The sequence below is a fragment of the Pseudopipra pipra genome, chromosome 6 (assembly GCF_036250125.1).
Source record: "Pseudopipra pipra isolate bDixPip1 chromosome 6, bDixPip1.hap1, whole genome shotgun sequence".
Classification (NCBI taxonomy): Eukaryota; Metazoa; Chordata; class Aves; order Passeriformes; family Pipridae; genus Pseudopipra; species Pseudopipra pipra.
The window spans coordinates 12,852,539-12,875,583 of NC_087554.1; the positions used below are offsets into that span (position 1 = coordinate 12,852,539).

The window sequence follows — 23,045 nt, forward strand, 5'->3', positions numbered from 1 at the left end:
TCCCACAGTTGCATCCTTACAGGTAAAGCACAGGTATAGAAAAAGACACCCTCAGCACAGCCGTAGACTCAGGAGAGGGAAGCAATACTTTTTATCACTTACACAAATTCCAAAGTGATTACTTGGCCAATTCAGCACATTGGTGCATAGTGTAAAGCCAACCAGAATTATCAAAGACCAGTATAAACACTCCCCGTATATTTTCCAGGTTTGGTGTTCCTGACCCATGCTATTTAGCAGCTGCCCAGCTGTGCACTCGAAAGTGAGTGCAATGAGGCTCAGAACTGATTTCATGTGTCTCTGAATAAGCAATCTTGCCACCACTACACTAAAAGCAGCTAGTCTGTTTGAAACCTTTTTTGAATATGTGTGTATCAAAGAAGAACACGTAAATCTGTTTGTGGCCTCTGTCATCTTCCCTCACACCAGGGTGGCCCCAAGACTGGGACTGGGACTGGGACCTGCCATCAAGCACTGTACAGAACTAGGGCACTGCCAGCATCTACACTGGAAAGCCAGAAACAGTATTTTCTTTGTTTTCTTTTTGAGAACCATGCTAGCATTCAGAGAATCACAGAAAGGCTTGGGCTGGAAGGCACCTTAAAGATCACCCAGTTCCAAGCCCCGGGCATGGACATGGATGCCACCCACTAGACAAGTTTAATCAAAGTCCCATCCAACGTGGCCTTGAACCTTTCAGTGATGGGGCAGCCACAACTTCTCTAAGCAATTTGTTCCAGTGCCTCAGCACCCTCTGAGTAAAGAACTTCTTCCTAACTAAATCTTTCTTCTTTTAGTTTAAAACCGTTCCCCCTTGTCTATCACTTTCAGCCTGTGTAAAAAATTGTTCCCCTCTTTTTTATAATCCTCAAGAGTAGGTGGCAGCGCTGCCATCAGTCAGGCACAGCTGTTGGAAAGCGGTCTCCCCGTCTGTGCTGGACTTTATAAAAGGTTGCTCTACCCAGCACAGAAATTTTAACAGAAGGGAAAGGGTTTGACATTTTGCAGCATTCAGTGAAATGCCAGACATCTGCAGGGCATGAGAGGGCACTCTGTGTTCCCACTCCACCTTCTGCATCCTCCCATGGGGCTCTGGAGTCCGTGCCCAGGCATCATATCCTCCCCCTCAGCCCTGCACTGTGGGGGAGGCAGCAGCTCTCCACTGCAGCAAATCATCTGTCAGTTCTTTTTGATGCCATATTCCCCTTCATGCTCTTGGACTGAGACTTTACAGCACATGCCTGTAAAGATTAAGCTTTGGTAGAGCCTTAAGTGTGATGAAAGCACCTTTGGAGATCTTGCGCTGTTATGACTGTGGTCTTAACTCATAGTTTTCCAGTTGAAGCTGAAGGCAGTTGCCTAGACAACAAGTCTCATTCAGCATCAGGGAATTGTCAGGGCAACCATCTCCGGCCATACCTGGGCTGTGCTAAACAGAACAACCAGCCATCAGACATGGAAGGCCACACCCTTACTTGAGTGCCTCCCAACCAATAACAAAATCACTTGGCACAAATTAGAACACTGGCAGAGCTTCTGAGTACCTGTCTTTGGGTCTCTCTCCTGTGCTCTGCATGCTGCACCTCATCTCCCTGAGAATTTGATTAGGGAAGTAGAAAATTATAGCTGAGAGTTTGGTTTTGTCTCCCCAAAATAACATACACCAGAAAAACTTTTCCTTCTCCAAAATCCAAAACCACTCTCAGCTGGAACATGCGGGCTCTGCTTCAGAGTTTTATTCAGACTTGTTTCAGAGTTACGTGTCTGTGCCTGTTCAGATTATGCCAGGGTCCCTTATTTCTATATCGACTTCATCCAACCCTATAGTCCTTTTTCCAAAGGAGTGTCCCATCTGCCAGATGTCCCTGGCTATTTAATCCCCAGCACCAAGTTCACTGCAAAGACTTAAATAGATGACGCTTTTCATTTATTACATAGAATTAAAGGCTGGGCTCTGCATTTTAGAGTGTATTTTCACTGTTTTAAGGATGTGGTTTATTTGTGTGGGAGATGGGGCTCAGGCTCTTTGTTTATTCTGCTCTCTCACAAACTCCTAGCAAATTTTGCTAAATTCCACCATGTCCTTGCTTAAAAGTATCAGAAAGAAAAGTCTAAAGACAGCTATTTTGTTATTTCATAAGGATCTATTCTGCTATAATGGAGAGTCTGGACTGAATATTTCTCCTTTGTCCAGGGACTGCACAAACTCACTGAAACTTCTGATGCTAAAGTCTCTGTGTTTTTAACGTGATCAAGAGGCTGCTTTGTGAAACATCTTCCTATGGAATTGGGGAATATTGTCACATTCTAGTCTAGCTTCACTTGTCATGATTTTTCTTAACCATTATTATTATTTTAGTGTCAGGGTCCTGCTTAAGTCACTTTTAGTTGCTCCAAGGTCTGTTACAAGACCAACAGGGCTGTCATGGCTCAACCATTTGGTCTTCAAAATAGGGTGATAGCCCACTAGGCCACTGGAGCAAAGCATACATGTGGCTGTGACTGTGTGATTTCTGATTGACCCATTACCCTTAACTTATTCTGTAGGTGCCCAAGTATGAAAACCCAGCACTGCTGGGGCTACCTGGGTCTTGCCAACTCTGTAAGAAGGATATACTTCAGAGATGCTCCCTTGCTAGTATGGACAGGAAGCAGATGTGACATTTTGAGCATGGCAGTAAAGCAGTGGCCCCTGCCTGTACATAAGCCATTTTGCAGTTGCTGTGAGGCAGACTTTCCTGAATTTCCAGAGGTCTGGACCGCAGTTTAAACCCAGGCATCTGCCAAACCTAGCTCAGAAAATGCCAACCACATTACTGGACAATCAGTGCTTCCCTTCCCCTGCCAGCCTTTGCCAATATTGCAAAATGCCTGCAAAATGCAAATAAACATTTCATCATAAAAAGCATATCCCTGCAAGCCCTCTGCAGCTCTGAGCCTCAGGCCAGCTCAACGTGGCCACAGATTTGCTTCTGCCAGTGGGACTGGCCACCTTCCTGTGTTCCCCAGGTACCCCTGGCACTTGGGGACAATCTGGGGAATGGGTGACTTCTGCTCCAGAAGCAATGATTTGTGCTCCAAAGACAGATTTCTGCCCAATATCATGTAACTTGAGTGTCTCAGAAAACAAGCAACTGGGGCATTCTTAAACAACCATTTTCTTGCCTATTTTGTTGTCCAGTGAAGCACAAGAACCAGCTATATATAGCAAGATCTCTTACCTACCAACCCCAGCATCCACAGGCAACCAAGCACAGCATCAGCCACGTCACTTGTCCTGTGTGCCAGAGATCAAAGGAACTGTTATGTTTTCAATTCTCCATGAGGACCTGTGACTATTTTCATATTTCTCCTTTCTAAACTGCGTGCAAGTACCAGGCTTATGTTTTCTTGATCAGAGGATCAGAAGTGACGCAGGAATGAAGAGCTGCATGGAGTATTTTAAGGAGACCAAGGAATTTAAGTACTTCCCTAAACATATTGGGACTTTTTTAACATTCAGCCAATATGTTACCAATTTCCTACACTTCTAAAATGCTAGATCTCTTATTCACTTATGTTTTGGGGTGTTTTTTTATCCTAAATGGGCTTTTTATATCAAGAACTCTGATCATTGATCGACTTTCTCACTCACAATATGTCACAATTACAATTTGAAAAACATACCTGGATTTGTTTAGCAGGCTGATGCTCCACCTAAATCACAGCTTAATCAGAACAGGACTGAAAATTTGTCATGTCAAAAGGGGCCAATACTTACAAACTTGTTAACTCAACCATGGTTAAAAGAAGTAAACTCAAGTGACCTGGGTTGAAATTCAACTCACCTGAAAAATCAAGCAGCTGAAAAATAAACACATCTCCCAGGTGAAGTGATTCCTTAATTAGTGGCAGTAAAGTAAAGTAATATCTCATCAGTTTACTGTTAAATAACACAGATGGCATTATTGTATATATATGGCAAATAGTTATTGGTGAGTCGAGAGGTATATTTATGACAAAGAAAAAATGCTATTAACATGAGCCATTTCACATTGAACATATGAGAGACTAAGAGCTGAAAAAATATTTCAGAAGCATATTAATGATTTTGTGACTTCTAAATGCCACTAAGCCTTAAAGACAAAGCCATGCTCCTTCTGTCTGCCTCAAGAATTCTGCCTTTTGCATTTACAAAATCACAAAGTATTATTACAAGATTAAGGTATGTGAGTTATCTTCAACCTCTTCCTGCTGACTTAGTAACAAACAACTTGTATGCAGCCAGTGCAGAACTGGAGTTTGAAGACCACATCTTGGAAATCTAAAATGCACTGAAACCTCAACCAAGGAAATGGTACTTCATTAACTCTGCACCCTGTGGGGGGCTTATAAAAACCACTGCTGGGTCATAAATACCAGAGTGGAAATAAAAACACAGATATTGTTGGTTCAACTATTTTATCAGTCCTGTTCTTTAGTATATGGTATAGGAAATGCATGGCATTTTACCAACATCAAAGCCAGCCAAATCAGGTGCAGCAACAGCACCTACAGCAACACATATATTAAACTGCTTATCCAAATCCCACCTCCAGTTCACTGGACACAAACCCAAAGTCATGTAACAACGTTTTAAAAAACATGTTTAAAAATCACAAAGTCTGTGCTGGGGCCACTATGCCACATTAAGGTGGAGCATCAGCCACCTGCACTGTCACTGGTCTGGCACCCTTAAAAAAATGGCAAATCTCCATGACCACTAAGGACAACAGGTGTAGCCCAAGCTGAAGGAGGCAACCCATCCTTCCTCTGCCTTGTGGTTTAAGTGATGGAGGCTTGCCTTGCTTTTATAGCAAAACATGTAGCTGGCTGGAAAGGACTGGACAGAGTTACTAAAAATGTCTGTTTTAGCAAGGGGCAAGAGCTGGCTCAGAACTAGTTAAATTACATACACTTCTGCACTATTCCCACATTTCAATGTGATAGTCTCAATTACAGATGACAGTTTCTATTATCAGAAAAAAATGCACTGAGTGAGAAAAAGAAATAAAGTTTCTGGATCTGGCAGGTCTCGGGAAGAAATCCCAGCCCCATGTTAGCAGCCTCCTCATTCTTGCTTGTGAAGGCTTGACCTGCAGGGAGGGAGGAAAGCCTGCCCTGTCATTAATCACTGTGTCTTCCAGATATCTTGTTCTTGGAGACAAACAATTAATGTAGAGGCCTCTGAAAAGCAGGAGCACTGCACCGCTGCGCTTTGGCATGACTGCATGAGTATGACATAGTTGGACAAAAAAGCCTTTTTATTCCCCCTCCTACAAGAGCCTCAGGGGATTCAGCTTCCTCTCAGTACCTCCTGAAATCTACATAAATTCTATTTTTTGCCACAGGGGCTCAGTGCTGAGTGACTGAGCACTCTGGAGTAACATTTCTTGGTAACACTTATTCTTGGTAACCAAACAGCCACTCAGGGACTTGCTCGTGAAGTCCAAAGTGGGGGAGAATGTGTAGGAAAACTGCCCAAGACTGGCTTCCCCAAAGCTTCACAATTGCTGGAGAATAAAGGATAGTCCATTTTCTATAGGCATATTTCCTAACTTTCCTGGCAGCTCTGCCTCAAAGACTGTTGAGCAGCTTCAGCCATGGCCATGACGTGCCCAAAGAGCTGAACTGCCTGTTTTCTAATCCATGGGGCCACTGACACCACCAATGCTATTTTTCATGATGCAAACTCCAAGGAAGAGGCCTAATTTCCACATGAAAGTAATGTTTCTGATGAGTGTCTTAAGTCAGCAAGTAGGAATAAGGTGTATTTATTCAATTAAGTAGAGCATTGAAATTGATTTAATCAAAAAATAGGAAGGAATTATACCTTGCAACACTGAGCAAGGCAGGTGAATGTGATATACATTGGGAGGTAGAGAGGGAAAAAAGAATGCACATCCAGGGTTTGAAACAGAGGACCTATCTGAGCTTAGCACAGCTGAACTCACAAGTAGGATTTGGTTGCTTGTTTGGGAGGAGGGTTCCCCATTCCCTCTACCCTTTGGCAGCAGGTATTTTGAGACTGGGGGAGAAGAAAGGCAGGCACATGCCATTGGCACCTCTCCCCACCCCATTTCCTAAATGAGGAATCATAGAGTGGTTTGTGTTGGAAGGCAAAGATAATCTACTGCTGCGGCCAAGGACACCTTCCACTAGACCAGGTTACCCAGAGTTCCATCCAACCTTGCCTTGAACATGGCCAGGGATGGGGCATCCACAGCTGCTCTGGGCAACCCGTTTGAGCATCTCACTTCTGTTACAGTAAGGAATTTCTTCCTAATAGCTGATCTAAACCTGCCCTTTTTTGATTTGAAGCCGTTACCCCTTGTCCTGTCACTGCATACCTTTGTAAATAATCTCTCTCAATCTCTCTTGTAGGCTCCCTTCAGATACTGCAAGGATGCAATTAGATCACCCCGAAGCCTTCTCTTCTTCAGGCTGAACAAACCCAATCTTCTCAGCCTTTCCTCATAGCAGAGGTGCTCCATCCCTCTAATCAACTTCGAGGCTCTCTCTGGACTTGATCCAACAGGTCAATGTCCTACATGTGCTGGGGACCCCAGAGATGGATGCAGCACTTCAGGTGGGCCTCATGAGAGCAGAGTAGAGGGGCAGAATCCCCTCTCTCGACCTGCTGGCCATGACTTTTTTGATACATCCCAGGATATGGTTGAGTTTCTGAGCTGTGTGCTCACACTGCCAGCTCATGTCCACCAGCACAGCCCAAGGACTTTCCTTTCCATTTCTTTTGAAAGAAGCGCTCGGGATGCAGTCAGCACTCCCATCCAGACAGATTTCATGGCAAACGACAGCACCTGAGAACAGAGAGCAGTTTGCAGCTCTGCACATAAGGACAAGATAAAATTTGGCATGAGTTAAGCCTGTTCCAGCTTCTAGAGACAAGTCCTTAGTAATCAGGTTTGCTGGCAGCATCTGCACTGCTACTTGCCTTCACACAGCAGCCACTATTTGATGGTGCCTTTTCCTGCTTGTGTTCTAGATTAGATGCCATGGTTAAAAGGAACAGGACAAAACACCAATGACAAAAAAGGAGACCAACTCCTGCTTCTGCAGACCTTACAGAAGATACTTCTTCACTCTGAGACTAAACCCTTCTGCCCTGACAGAGACTGTGTGCCCTGGGAACAGAGGGATTATCCAGAGAGCAGCACTGCAAAGGAGCCCCAGTTTGCATAGTCCCCTCCCCTTTCTGCAAAAAAAAACCTGCTAATGGGACAACAGTACATGTAAGGTAAGAAGGCAGCAAAGAGTGGGACCAAGACCTAAGAGGCCATCCACATCACTCACTGCAAAGAAATCATATTATTTCAGATTAAACTTAAAAAAAAAGTCATGCCAATGGCGTTCCCAGCAGTGCCCAGTCCTGGGTATTTTAGAGAGGTATCAAGGAAACCCTCCCTTCCATTCACTCTGACATACAGTGTCTCTTGCTGGGTAGGTACTTTGTGCTGCTCACCTGGAGCAGGCCCTGTCACTCCCTGAGCAGTCCCAGTTACTGCTGTCTGTGGAGCTGGGCTGCAGGCACATGCAGCATTCCTCCTCTTCCTCATCCTCCCAGGCCAAGGCCGGTGAGGGAGTGTGGCTCTACAAACTGCAACACAATGACACCTGTAGCCTTATGAACTAGGGCTTATTTCTGAAATTAAACTAACTTGATTCACCCTTTTAGAGAAAAGAGTCTTACCTGATATTTGAAAATATTTTTATTTAAAAGAATAAACCAATTACTTTTGTTAATAACTAATCAAGAAGTATTTAAAAAAATAAAAAAGGTCAGGCATGATGAAAATGCCCTGTACTACAGAGATGCCTGGCTGCAAACCTACCACTGCACACACAAGGTTTTCAGCACTGTAAAGCTGTGCTCATTGCACAGCCACCACACTGTAATTCTGTTTCAGAACATGATTAATACCTCAAAATAACAGCTTGTATTTCTCTGGTCAACTGTCAGATAATACGCTAGTAAGACAGCACAGACTTAATTCAGAAGGAAATTGAATCCTCCGTGGGACAGCTTGGGCAAGTGAACATCTGTGAAGATCCACCCTCGTTTTCTCCAGCCTCATCCGCTGCTAAGGTGCAACAAAAATAAAACCTCTTTTGGGTTTTTATGATGGTCCATCCCCAGGGGTATAACTGCAGTAAAACTGGAAAGAAAAGACAAGACAGTAAAGCAGAAGAAAAAAAAAAGGAATACAAAGGAGAGGACTTGAAAGAGATGGGAGTAAACAGTCTTCCTAAGCTTGCTGTATTTTTAAAGGGGTATTTCCTGCACTAACACCTTTACAGACTGAAGGATGAGAATATGGATTTGGTTAAAAAAAGGCTCATCTAGTGGCCATAAAAGTCTCCTATGATATCCAGAGGGTGTCTGAAAAGCATCAAGGAAAAGGTAAAGTTCACAGTCACAGGACAAACAAGATGTCAGAGATAGCATGGAGCATGCTGGCAGCTCTCAGGGAACATCAGAGAGGGGACTTCACTGTAAACATCTAATTCTAGAAACTTCACATCTTCCGACAATCCAATAAGAAACATCCCTCCTACACCTGGGTGAGCAAAAGATAGAGAGTAGCTCATTGACGTCAGTAATCCAATTCCCTAAAACATGCTGGATAACACTCCTTGTTTCCTCAGCAATGTTCTGTGTCTTCCGTTATGAGATTATTTTTCTTTTGAAATCCATCGATCAGAATACTCATAAGCCCATCTGGGGCCTGGATGGAGAGCACGAGGCTGTAGTTAAATGTCAGCCCACAAGACTGTAACTAAAACAAAGCTGAGCTCAAATTTAAACAATCAGTATCACTCCAGCAAGATCTTCCCCTGGTACCTGGGCTCTCTTTGCTCCATCTGGCAAAGCCGGGCAGTGAGACTGCCCTCATGCACAGCATTCAGGTGAAGGTGAATTTTAAGTCAGACTAAGAAGCATTTAAGAACAGTCCCATCATACCACACCCAGCAGGATCTGAGTACATATTTAAATAGTCCATTGCACAGGGATGGGGTTTTCAGTAGTCCCCCCACCCCCAAAAAGAGTTATAACTGATAAACCTGCTGTAACTTACACACAGAATAACTTGACAGTGCCTAAGTTATAATGGTGCATAAGTTATAACTTCTAGACCTCATGCGTGGACAAAATTGACAGTACTTGTGGACAGAATCCAAGTAACAATAGAAAACTTTTTGCATAATTTCTGCACCATTTTAAAAGATTGAATCTGAGATATTTCAGAAAAGGCTCATTAAAGGGCTTTAGTATTGTTCTCTGCTAAATAATCTGTTTTATTACTCCCTCTCTCAGTGCCTATTCTTATCCAAGTCACCTACCCTGACTTGCCAACTACCTACACAAGAGTGGTGAAGAGAAACTTAGTAAAAAAATGGATTCTCGATATTTTCAATGCTGACGTACATTATTTATTTTACCATACACAGAATTCAGAATTTGTGTACAGCTACACTGTGACTGAGAAAACATCAAAAAGGTAAACTCAGGCATTACAGCTGTAGAAAACAGTAATAATTGGTAAAGAAGCCAGATCTGCAAACACACTCAGGCCCCCATGCCACTGCTGGGGCATTATACTGCTACTGGAGGCACAAGCACTGAGGCTTCTCAGTACATAGGAACAATAAGTGCATAAAAACACCAGCAGCTGCTCTCTCTGACAAAGTCTGGGCCAAACAACCAGCCATGAAGGTAATAGATAAGATTGCAAACTAAGATTCTTTGCAATGTTGTTCTTGGCATGATTCATAAGAACCACAGGAAAAGGATTTAGGTACATATTTCAAAGCGTGCAGAGGGTCCCACAGTTCAGTGAGGGCAAGGTGTAAGCAAAGAGAGATTTTTAACAGAAAGATAATTGTCAGTGTCAGAAAAATCAAGCTGAGTCAAAGATAAAATGCATGGCTTCCTCTGTCAAGAGGGTTTAGCAAGACAAATTACATTTTAAAACAACCTACTAGTCCACACAGATTCCCTAATGAATGAATCAAATGTACATGAAGACATTACAGTGAACAAAACAGAGTTTGGTCACCACATTTGCCCTCCCAGGCACATTTGGGATGCCTGCCTGGGAGGATGCCTGTTGGACAAATCTTGGCTTTGTTTCCTGGGGGGCACAAGAGTGGCTGCAGGCAGCACCGCCTGTTGCCTCATTGGCAGCCAAGAGTTGATGCCCAGGGGAGACAGTAAATATCAGGAAAATATCACCACCTTCCTTCCCAGCCTCACTAGCAAAAAGCAGTGTGTTTGCACTTAATGATACCATATTTGAGCTGATGTATTTAATAATCCCTGTAGTCAGACTGAAGCACAACTCTAGGAGTTTAAAAAAAAATAAATAAATAGTGGTGATTTAGCCTTAGCTCTTTTGCAAAGAGCAGCCCTCCTGCACCAGAAGCTGATGGGAGTAGTGCACCTTCACATAAGGTATAAGGCAGACATTGACAAAAGCAGTATAATATTGTATAGTTGCCCATTATTTTTCCTAACAGAAAGCAAATAACATCTGTGTGATACAACTCCTTCCAAATACAAGCGGACATTGGGAGCAAAAGCACTGGCTTTAAACAAGTCTGGAATATTAAATCTCAGCTCTCATTTAAGGCTAGTTCTTATTTTTTATTCAAAGTTCCTTTTCCTGCAATATATACACCTGCATTCCGAGCACGAGTAAATTGCCTTGGATCTCAGTACACCCATCACTTCGGGAATCATTTCTCATTTGCAAAAGGATGAATGAAAATAGCCCAGAGCCTGATATGAACATCTTTGACTGTAGTGTTCAACATCCCATACTCCTCAAGTTAATCCTCTTACTGCGATTAGCAAAAGAACAGAAGGGTTGTAAGGAGGGACTTAAGTGGGCTTTGGCCTCAACCTGGGTTCATAGCCCAGACTGGCTCTTGTGCTTCTTGCGTGGGCGGCCCAAACTGAATTTCAAAATCCTCACTAATTAAATACATTCAAGGGATTTCTAGGAAGGTGAGAAATAAAATAAAGCATGACAGAGAGGAAAAAAGAGTTTGTATGGCCCATGCTGAAGGTGAAAGGAGTGAAATTTGAGATGGAAAAACGTGGCAGAGTGTCTGTGCACACCAAAGAACACGTGGGAAGGAAACCACAACAGCCTTCAGCATCCCAGGCAAAATCACAGCTTCCAAGAGAAGATGACACTTATCTATCAGTGTCTGGATTTTAGATCTGCTGAAGCACAGTATGTCATGCAAGGAAAGCTACTGCCAAACCCTCTAAGCTTCTGTTCGCTCCATACGCTGGAGCCTAGCTCCAGTCCCACTGTTTTCCAGATCCCTCTCAATATTTGTTATTCACTTGTTGCTAGTAAGATAAGGCTACAAACTATTCATTACTTAAAAGGCTTTTGCTTGTTTTCACCAGAAATCTGCACTGTGCAAGTTGGCTCTTCTGAGATTTACTTAGACCCACCTAATTAAAACCAACCAAACGCACTGACCACACACATCATTCTTGGTTGCCAACATTGCTTCACATGTGCATAAAAATGAAGACACTTGCCCCAGGATATTTAATAATGAACAGCTCCCAGCTTCCATACTGGCCCCTCTCTTCATTTTCTCCTTTATTTCTTTGCACCTTCCTACTAAAAAGTCTTTTCAGGTCTGAGCGCACTGTTTCATGATCCAGATGATAACTTCATTCTGAAAACTGGTTCAAAACTACTAGACCCTGTTACAAAGCCTAAGTTTCATTATTCTTCCTAAAATTAGCCAAATTATACTAAAAAGAAGAGCCCTTCTTTTGTTCCACCTAATACATAAAGAAATACAATGGAAGGATGAACAAACTTCAGTTGGGAAAGCCCATGCAGTCACACTTCAACAGTATTGCACTAAAAAAGAACAAAATTCAAGAGAGGAAAAAAGCAAACTTGTGGTTTTATTTTAGAAACCTGAATATCCTGCAGACAGACCAAACAGTCAGTGTGGAGCCAGCCTCTCGTGGACTGGCTATCAGATTGATATCCCCTGCTGAGTCCCTCCAGGCTGCTTCCTTACAAAGCCTTCCTCAGAAAGCAGAGCTGGCCCAGCTCTCTGGGAGCACCTTTCACCAACCGGGCAAATTCTCTTGAGTTTTGGCAGGATTTTAGGTTACAGCTCTGCAAAACAACCTGTGAGAGCATATGTAGAAAAGCCACGTTAAGCACATTAAGGAATTGGCTTTGATACTTCAGGCATCCCAGCAGAAGATGTTTGAACAGGATTTTCGAGTAGGATTTTAAAGCTGGAAAAGTTAAACTTCAAGAATTATGTTTTAAAGGATTGCCTGTAAACTCTGCAAAGACAAGAGTGAACCTAGGTAAGCTTGCACACAATTACCCAAGAACAAATCAATAGTTTAACATTAATATCAATGTCATCAGAGCCTGCAGGGGCTATGAGGAAATGTTCCATCCTTCAAAACAGCTGCTTGTGTTGACAGGTAGCAAAAATGCACAGCATGAAGGAGGAGGGTGCTGGTGGTGCATGAAATGGTGAAATTTCAAAACAAACTGGACTGTTTCTGAAGCAGAAGAGCACTGTCTCTAGTTTAGCAGCATCTAAGTATGACTAGAAGATTATTGTTACACATCCTGTCTCCCTAAGGACCCACAAATTGGTGGATGAATTTGAACTGACACATTTACCCGACCAACAAGCAATTGTATGTTTGACAGAGTGTGACAGTTTGTCAGCTACACGACCAAAACACATCATAGCCCCAGTAGAATAAAAATAACCAAACACGCAACTCAGGAAGCTTACAAAAACAAAGAAATAATCTTATTTTTTTCAAGCAAGCTGACTTACCTGGATGATCTTTTATGTAGTGGACTTCTAGAGACAAATCACAACTGAAAGAAATACTTTTAAAATTGATTTTGAGCTGATTTGTTGACAGGTTACACTTGGAAGACCTGCACTCCTCTGGGAGCATCTTTGTTTTCTTAACAGCTCTTGGAATCTTCCCCTGTTCTGACCTCAGCATTCAAGCATTTCAGATATATCCAACATCTGTCTCTTCTACAAATAGAGGTGACTGCCAGCAGAACTCAGCCCAGTCATCTGGAAGGCTCATGAGATACTAATTTTTCACAGACAGAGGAATAAACAAAACTCAACAGGTTTATTTTTATTTGCTGGTGTGTGGCACTTATGGATATCCAGGGCACTAGGGACCTTTTCCCATGAGAGCAGTGAGCCCTTCTCCTTGCAGGCTCCACTTCCTGGGATGTCTCTGAAAGGGGCACTATCCCATGCCTGCTGGAAGGTTGTGCTTGCCACTAGCCCAGAACACAAAGCCAAAAGCAATGGACTTTCGGGGTGCTGCAAAGAGCTGCCACCCCTGTTTCAACCTCTTCTAGAAAGTGATGGTTGTGGATATACTGATACAAAGAGATGCTTGTTAACCTGGTGAACACGACTGGATGAGGCAGTGGTTTCAGCCCAGTTATATGACATTTGACATGAACCAACCCACCCTACCTGCTTTTGCACAGCAAAAAATAAGATCAGCTTTGGCCTTTGCAGAGAACAGAACGAACCGAATATTATTTTTTTCTCTACTTGCAGAAACATCCCCAAAAATCAGTAACGAACAACCTTTCCAGACCCCATCAACCTGCCACAGCCACGTGCACTGGCACTTGGTGGCTGCATATGCAGCACCTGCCACAAGCCACTGTGTCAACAGCCAGGATGGCTCCTCTCTCCTGGTTCATTTCTGAAGCGGAAAACCCTCTCTGCTGGTGTTCAGCCACGAGCATTAATCCTCAGACTTCTATTAGAAGTGACATTTACACTAATTATATACCGGAGAAAGAAAAGGTTTTCTTTTTTATTACAATGCAGATCATGAGTGACATGGCTGGTTTTTCTTTAAGATGCAATCTAACGCTGAAAGCTGCAGCGAGAGCACAAAGAGTATCTGGTAGCTCAGAGCTGCAACGTTCCATCTTCCTTGCATTGTGCACATATTCAGGCACAGCAGAGACTGACAACTGTGTGCCCCAGCACTGCAGACACTTAGTGTGTCTTTTAGACACGGTAACAAAAGGCATTCACACAGGGCATGAGATAAGACCACAGAACAGGGGAAAAGTGCTAATAAGGGATGGCAGAGCAGCATTTCTTGTGGCATATCACATGCCATTCTCTTCATGGCCAGTTATACTGTTTTCCTATTGCCCCATCTATCCTGAAGAAATGCTTGAGTTGCCTTTATAGTTCTAGAGACAATCTGAATGCAGATTTTAAGCATAAGGCTTTACAGAGGTTTTGGAACTTTTATAGAGGTCTACAACTGTACTGACAAAAGATGTGTATATTTTGTGTCTGTTTTTATTGTAAGCTGATTTAAGTCTCTTAAGTAATTCTCTCTTTCTTACTGTAAATTCTTAAGTAATAGGTTATATATTGTGGATTAACTGATGACCAGCTGTAGTACTGACTTTCCTTTAAAAACTTACCCTTCACTCTCATTGCTGAGCTGCTGGCCACAATATTTGCTGCTTCAAACACCAACCATAGAATCATTTGTGTAGAAAATGACCTCATCAAGTCCAACCATGAGCCCAGCAATGCCAAGTCCACCACTAAACCATGTCCCTAAGTGCCACATATACACTTCTTTTAAATACTTCCAGGGATGAAGACTCAGCCACTTCCATGGGTAGCCTGTTCCAGTGCTTGCAATCATTTCAGGGAAGAAATTCTTGCATTCATTAGGCATGTAATGCTGTACATGTTCCAAGTAGGTTTAAAATATTTTCTCAGGCTACTTTTATTTAAGAAGCTTTAAAATTTCTTCTTCGGTGAAGTGGGAGCTGAAGTTTCTTCTCCCACACCTCTCTGTCAGGCTGTCACAAGCCACCATGCAGTCTCTGGAGAATTCATACACTCCAAGGATGTGCCACAAACCAACATGAAATGTTCATCCTGAGCATGGGAGGATGCACATGAACACACCTGCAGATCCTTCCTAGTGTCTTGACTTGAGCAAGGAAACATCATTCCCACACTCTGGGTTCTCCTTTGCAATTGAAATTAAGATACTTTGTTGTGAAAGAAAAATAAAGAACCTATTTCCAGCAAACAAAATGCACAACGTTTATAAACTTATAAGGATTTATGTATCTGTTACATGAATGTTTTATTCTGGCTTCACTTGAGGGCTGGCTGATTCTACCCCGCCTTTTGTCCCATAGAACAAATTCCACTCCTTGTCCCCCCAGGGGCTTTGTCCAATGACTACAGCTATAAAGGTACCTATTCCAGGAGGAAACACCTGAAGACACAAGATGGCACAGGAGAAAAGTGTGGCTTTGCTGCAACTGGAGAGAGGATCTGCTCTTTGTTGTAGCCAAAGTGCACTCCCTGCAGCAAGCCTAGGAAGGTGAAACCTGTACATTCTTCAGGATTCTACAGATGCTATTTCAAAGAAGAGAATTAAGTTTCCCTAAGACAGCTTTTTTGGATGAAGTTTGGAGGCCAGCTCTTATTTACTCATTGATGACAGCATGTCCCAGAAAAATCAAGGCAGAAGAGTTTAAAAATCTTCAAAAACAAAGATCTAAGATCGGAACCCTCCAACACCATGACCCAAATACTCCCTCAGAGCTTTTCAACACAGGATAAAAAAAGAAAAAGGAGAAACAGCAGCTTCAAAAGGAAGTCACAAACAACACTGATATCCAGAACAGACCAAAGATACAGACCAATAGAAAAAAGTTTCGAGCTGTCTCCAACAGTTGAAAGATCCTGAGAGTAGGTTTCCAAAAATATACTTGCAAATGCTAATGGATAAAACCTGTATCAATCACAATGCAGTAATTAGTGAATCTAGGATAGCTGCACTAAAGCCCTCCAGAAAAGAAATAAAAAAAATAAGTATGGAGACAAAGCAAAGAGGATAGGGGAGAAAAACTATGAATGTATTGGTCTCAGGAAGAAATGTGAGAAAGGAGGGACAAAACTGCTTTTACGGATTCCACTGCTGGTATTTTGTTGTAACTTGGTTTGGTGGGTTGTTTTGTGAAAAACAAAAAGCAACACTACCATCTTTGTTCATGTATAGGTATAATGTGCAGGTTACCCATTCCTTCTGCTGTAAAGTTTCCTATTGCTCCTGAAGAAACCCTTCTGGACAAGCTATTCAGTTGTGACCCTCCTCATAAGAGCTGTGCATAGTCCACTGACCCATGGAAAGACCTTGCAAAATCAGGCAGAATCACTGCTTCCTTGCACAGCTTTCCCACATGTAGACTGCAGATTCCCAGTCTGCAGTATTTGCCCATATATTTGATTTCAAACTGGTCTCCTGTGCCCATGGGTTGACTGAATTCTCCACACTTTCCTAAATTGTGCCTTCCCAGAGATCGAATTCAACTACATCCATGGTATCAGAGCTCCCTCTGATACCATGAGCCTTCATAAACACCATTTGGACCTCAGTGGTCAAATTTGGGTGGTGGTGTGGAGGGTTAATTATTTGTCAATCTGGTCTCCAGCTGCTGTGTGTGCTACAAAGGACTCAGGTGGTTCAGCTCATGGGAATAGCTCTTCAGTCTCAGAGCAGCCAAAACCTATTCTCCATTTTCACTTTCCCATCATATTAACAGCTCTTCTCTCTGAGCTTTCATTTCCACCCAGGTGTGATGGGTAAAACCTCCACTTGTCACCTCCATTTCCAGAGAGCACCAGCACAAGGAGGCTTCTGAATACCCCATCTTCTGCTTCTCACTCCACTCCTGACACCAGATGTTTTCAGTAACTGCTCAGCTACGAGTTGCCTGGGGGAACTCAGCTTCACACAGCATTCATGTCCTACCTGGTCAGTGCTGGGTACCACCAGCAACTGCTCCAGCACAGAGCAGAGCCCCTTCAAAGAACAATTCTATGTATACAGACCATGAACTCCCACAGGAGTATACCAAACCCAAAGAGAGTACTACATGGAGGCTCTCAAGCCCACATGGATGACATCTGAAATCAGTGAACTGGGATAGATGAATGCTTCCTGAAGAGATTGATAGGGAAACACTCTGCTACTCCATGTGCAGCATCCCCAAGAGTGAAGCACTGCATGACTCTTGGACAAAGCTGGTGGGAGGCAGCAAAAGTGCTGATGGGCAACACAGCCCAGTTGCCAAAACCTGCACCAGTACTAAACACTGAGAGCATGAAAAAGAGTCGATTTGGCTCTGCTCTGGAAGACAAGGATTTGTGAACACCCAGGGACCAGAAGTATGGTGAGCAGGGAGCATGATGATGCTCAAGCATTGAGGTTGCTCAGAAGAGAAAGAAACCAAACAGGAACTGAATATAAATGACTAGTAACTGTCCAGAAAACAGCTTATCAACAAGGGCAGAAGGTGAAAGAGCAGCATTCTTTCACTGTAGAAGTTACCCACTGAACCCAGAAGCCCTAAATACCCCCAGCTTTTGTTTAAATTAGTGCTTATCCTCCACTTTGCCTGGCAACATTCAGAGTGACAAGGAAATTGTCACAGCACTGAAATGGGAGGAAGGCAAAGATGTGCACAAGTTAAGATTGCCCTTTTAGGAAGGCCAACAAGCCAGGCCTGGAAGTGCCACATGTGCTCATTAAGAACCTTTTCATATTGTACCTGTTTCCTTTTCACACATACAGGTCTAGGCTGGGCGGAGATAATGGCTGGGGGGGAAGAGGAGTTTTCCTTTGGTTAGGAGAGTAGCTGAGGTGAACTGTGTTGAATAGCCTCATTACTCAGGGCTCCCTCACCTCCAGTTTTGCAGTCAGTGATTGGACTTGCTCTTTGTTTAACAAACTATCTGCAGGAATGATCTGTGGATATCCTGGTCAGCAAGTCTAAGGAAAGATCACAATCACAGGGCCGAATGCTGTGATACAAAACAAATGTCAGATAAACCCCACTAGATAAACCTCTGCATACTGCATACAAGTGCTTTCATCTGCAAGACATGTGCTTGGCCATTTAGATGGGTCATAGTAACTCCCCACATTTCCATGGGGAAAAATCCACACATGTTCCAGAGTCCAAAGGCCAAAACCTTTGTTTAGTTCCCTTCATTAGATAGATGATGAGCATTTTTGCTTTTAAGTATAGATAGAAATGTATTTATGGGAGGCAGCACCTGCTCCATTGGCCCTGTCCCTCTATACCTGCAATGCTGATTCATAGAGGCCAACACAAAGAGTACCTGGGTGTGCATCCAGAGAACCATGGAATCACAAAGTATGCTGAGCTGGAAGGGACTAACAGGGGTCATCAAGTCCACCTCCCGATCCTGCACAAAACCATCCCCAAGAGACACACCATGTGCCTGAGAGTATTGTCCAAACACTTATTGAACTCTGTCAGACTTGGTGCTGTGACCACTTCCTGGGGATCCTGTTCCAGTGCCCAAACACCCTCTGGGGGAAGAAACTCTAATGTCCAATCTAAGCCTCTCCTGACACAACTTCAGGCCATTCCCTTGGTCTTGTCACTAGTCACCATGGAGAAGAGATCAGTGCCTGCTCCTCCTCTTCCCCTCACGAGGAAGTTGTAACTGCAGTGAGGTCTCCCCTCAGTCTCCAGCTGAACAGACCAAGTGCCCTCAGCCGCTCCTCATACGGCTTCCCCTCGAGGCCTTGAGGAAGCTCACTAACAGCTTAATATCTTTCTTATATTGTGGTACCCAAAACTGCCACAATATTCCAGGTGAGGCCGCCCTAGTGCAGAGCAGAGCAGGACAATCCCCTCCCTCGATCAGCTGGAGATGCTTTGCCTGATGTCCCCCAGGACAGGGTTGGCCTTCCTGGCTGCCAGGGCACTGCTGACTCATATTCAACTTGTCATCGACCAGGACCCCCAGGTCCCTTTCCATGGCACTGCTCTCCAGCCTCTCATTCCCCAGTCTGTCTGTACATCCAGGTTTGTGCCTCCCCAGCTGCAGAATCCAGTACTTCCCCTTGCTGAACTTCATATGATTAATGATTATCCAGTCCTCTAATTTGTAGTATCTCTTCCAGTTCTGCATCCAAGTCATTTATGAAGGGCCTAAGAAGGAGCCTTGTGGAACCCCATTAGTGACAGGTCACCAATCTGATGTCACCCCATTCACTATCACCCTCTGGGTTCGACCTGTGAGCCAATTGCTCACCCACCACATGATGTGTTTATCCAGCTGTGGGCCGGACATTTTGTCCAGGATACTGTCAGAGACAGTATCAAAAGCTTTACTGAAATTCTAAAAGATTACATCAACTGGCTTCCCCTGATCAACCAGGTGGGTTACCTTGTCATAAAAGGAAATCAGGTTTGATAAGCAGGACTTTCCTCTCATGAATCTGTGCTGGCTGTGACCAATGACTGCATTGTCTTTCAGGTGTTTTTCAATACCTCCCAGAATAATCTTTTCCATAACTTTTCCAGGCACTGAAGTGAGACTGACAGGCCTGTAGTTTCCAGGGTCCTCCTTCTTGCCCTTCTTAAAAAAAACGAGACAACATTCACCAGCTTCATTTGTCAGCTTTCACACAGTGCTTGGTTGTTCACAGTGCTGTCCCAACTTCTGTGGCCACTGGTGAGGAGCAATGACCTCAGCACTATCAGTTGTTTCACAGGACTCTTGTGAATGAGGTGAGAATCATTAACATTTACAAGCAACAGTGTTTCTTGGCCAAAGGCTTACAGGTGTCCCTTGAGGAATGGGCAAATAACGTTATTTAGCTTTACTAACAAAACTCCTACAACATACAAAGCTGGAGCTCAGCTTTCATGAAATCTTGCAGTAACTTCATGTTCCAGTCCAAGCACATATGGAGTCATGGGAAGGTCTCAGCCTGTGGTGGCTTGGTGTGAGCCTGCAGGACAGAAAGGCAGTCTGTGCCCAGCCAGAGGCTTTGGCATGCACCACAGGTGCTCCAAGATGCTCAAAACAAGAACCTCTTATTTCCTTCCCTTCCTGGCAGAAAGTTCCCCCAAACTTCTGCCACTGCTCAGTGAGACCAAAGCTGGGGCAGGGAACATGTTCCAAAGGCAAACATCAGCCACCAGGGTTTGGGGTACAAGAGAGTTAGATCCTCCTTCTGCAACAGGGCTGGGCACAAGAGGGGTGTGGCAGGGCAGGCCCAGTGTGTGAGACCAACTCTGCACCATTTTTCAGAAGGGAAGGCTGTGAGTAAAAGCAGCAATTCACTCCTCAGCCTCTCAGCACTGCAATATATATATATATATATATATACATAGTACACAGGTACCAGTTCATGGAGCTTGGCTTTATTAGGAAAAGTTTCAAAATCTGGAAACTGGTCACCAAAAAACCAGCCTGGGCACTGAAATGTTGCATTTCTCCCCCCAGATGAAATACAAAAGCCTAGCAGGGTGGACACATGAGTGTAGCATGTTCCTGGGTACAAGGCTGATAAACAGTCATGAAGACTGAAAACTGGAAAAATAGATTGCAAGCAATACATAAGGTCAAATCACAGTGCAGTAGCACTAGGAGAAGACATCCAGGAGGAGTTTGTGTGAAATTTCTGGATTGTTCACTGCAGGTTTGAGATACCGAAACTGCTGCAAACTTGGGCTGCATGGGACAGACTGAATACTACAGGATCTCACTGCTGGCATCAGATGGAAAACATTCTCTTTGTGGGACAATATATGCATAAAAGCACAGCTTGTTGTATAACTCAGTTTTACATATACATAAACATATACACTTTTTTTTTTAAAGGACACTGTTCCATTGCCACCACTGTATGAATCTGTAAATTTTCTGCTGAGGCAGTAGGACTGCACTGAAAATGAGTGATACTCTCTAGATGCACATATAAACAATATACACCCACGCACCCAGGGAGCATGAGCAACACCAAATACCTGTTCAAGCACTAAAAACCACTTCCATGGGCGTTTCTTCAGGACATCATGGTGGCCTGTGAGAGTGATTCAGTGAGATCCTAATACTGCTCATGCTTAGCATCTGGTTCCATTTCAGGTGTAACATTTACACAGACAAAAAGTGAAAAAAAAAAAAAAAAGAATATGAAGTTTGTACCTTTTTTTTTTTTAATCCAGGCTTGAAGAACCTGTCAGTCACAGCCATGAATCACATAAAAACAAAACTAATGCTACAATAAATTTCTGTTTCCCGTAAGAGAAAAAACACACATGCTGATATGAAACACGGTGGGAATATTGCAACTGTCTCACTGAGACACTGAATTCAGACCTGTCAGCTCTGTGGTACCCAGGTTGTACACAGTGTTTGCTTGAAAATATCACTCTTCAGCCACATCCTGGCTCCCTGCTGTCTCCATTCCCCAAGGTTTAGCTTATAAGGTAGAAAACCTGTAGGCACCAGCTTCGAGCAGCAGTTCCTACAGACCACCTTTCAGAAGTCTGGGTGACTGCTGAGGTGATCGTTGCGTCTCAGTGCCCTGCTCAGAGGAGAGAGACCAGGAAACCTGTGCATTCAGGGCTGGGAGCACCCCCAGTGCACCCACACAGGGTGAAATTACCACCCTAATTTCCAGACAAACACCTGCCAAACAACAGCAAACACCGCTGCTCGAGTTCCTGGGAACCCAGGGTGTCTCAAGTGTGTTTCAGACTGTTAAAGCATTAGTAAAGGGTTTTGCTTCCCTGAAGAGGGCTCTCCGCCTCAGTTTATATAAACAGCGTGATGGTTTTACAATATCAGGAAGGGGGAAAAAAAAAAGAAAACAACAAACCAAAACAAGACAGACGATACCTGTTGTAACTCCATCTACTGTAAGACATGTTCCTGTTGCTGCTGACACTATCCATCTCCGGCTCAGCTACAGCACTTCCAGCATTGCTCGTCTCCCGCAGGCACCGGCTGCTGGGCTTGGAATTCAAACACCTTTCTGCAGACGGGCCCGCCGTGGGCGAGCAGACGCCTCCGGCCTTCCGCGGCAGGACCGAAATTCACCGCGGAGCAGCGGCTTCGCATCCAGCTCTGGATGCTCGGAGCAAACCACTGTCAGCGCAGGGAGGGAGGGAGGGAGGGATGAAGAGAGGGGGAGGCTCCTGGGGTCCCTGCCGAGGGGACCCGGCGGCAGGATGCTCTCAGCCGCCCGGCAGACACGAAGACGCTCAGGTAATAAACTGGAGCAAGGGTGCTAAGCTGCTTAAGAGATATTCAGCGAGCCTGTGCTGAGGAGTGCAGCAGCTTGTGCGCCTCCTGCTCCAGCACACACGCCTTATTTATTTATTTATTCTGGTTGCCACAGATACGGGTCCAGCGCTCTGACATCAGCCGCCTCCCACCCACCACCGGTCCCTGGGTCTCGCCAACATGATCTCCAGGCAGGCACCGATCACATCCCCGCATGTGGGGTCAGCGCTGGGAGCCGGCTGCACTCAGGCAGCTCCACGGGATCATCTCCCCTCCCGGGGCATGGCCTTGCCGCTCATCCTCCCACAGCACTCTCTGCAGCCCGTGCTTGGCAGGTGGGTGTACAGGTTTCTCCAGGGGCCACTCAGAGTTCAGAAAAAACGCTTTGCACACCCCATTTCAGTCACCGATTTTCAACAGCCCACAGCCCCAGTTCATCCCAGAGCTGCAGCAGCAATGTCACAGCCCTCCAGCCTCAACGTGACCCTGGCCTTGGTTGCAGGACTGAAAGCCAAACGAAAGCACTTCATGGCTCCTGCCCTCGTGTCCCTGGTGGTCACCAGCAGTGTTCAGTGCCAGGGCCTGTGGGTCTCTCATTTCACCTGCCAGCTGCAGGAAGCACAGGGGATGCAATGCTCCCAGGTGCCCACACCTGCCCACTGCTGGGAATCAAATCTTTCCTGCTCATTGAAGATTTTCTGATTAGTTCTGATAACCACAATATGAGAGGACTGTGCGAGAGTAGTTCAAACTGAAACACTTTACCAAAACAACAAAACAAAAACAACAAAAATTTTCTTTAAATTAACTTGTGGTTCTCCTTTCCTGAAAAA

General features: G+C 44.3%; 1 protein-coding gene across 10 annotated transcripts in view; it reads right to left on the reverse strand.

Annotated features, from left to right (window-relative positions):
* The window catches only part of TUB (TUB bipartite transcription factor), a 173,009-nt gene extending 150,789 nt beyond the window's left edge, over window positions 1-22,220 (reverse strand). For 4 of the 10 annotated variants that reach the window (XM_064657398.1, XM_064657390.1, XM_064657396.1 and 1 more), the window contains exon 1: window positions 21,826-22,218. In XM_064657398.1, coding sequence (XP_064513468.1) covers window positions 21,826-21,881 — 56 coding nt within the window. In that variant the 5' untranslated portion in view covers window positions 21,882-22,218. Of the gene's footprint in view, window positions 1-21,825 lie in introns of all 10 variants that reach the window. The other 6 variants (XM_064657400.1, XM_064657399.1, XM_064657397.1 and 3 more) reach the window with 3 other exon arrangements.
* Window positions 22,221-23,045: the final 825 nt, after the last annotated feature.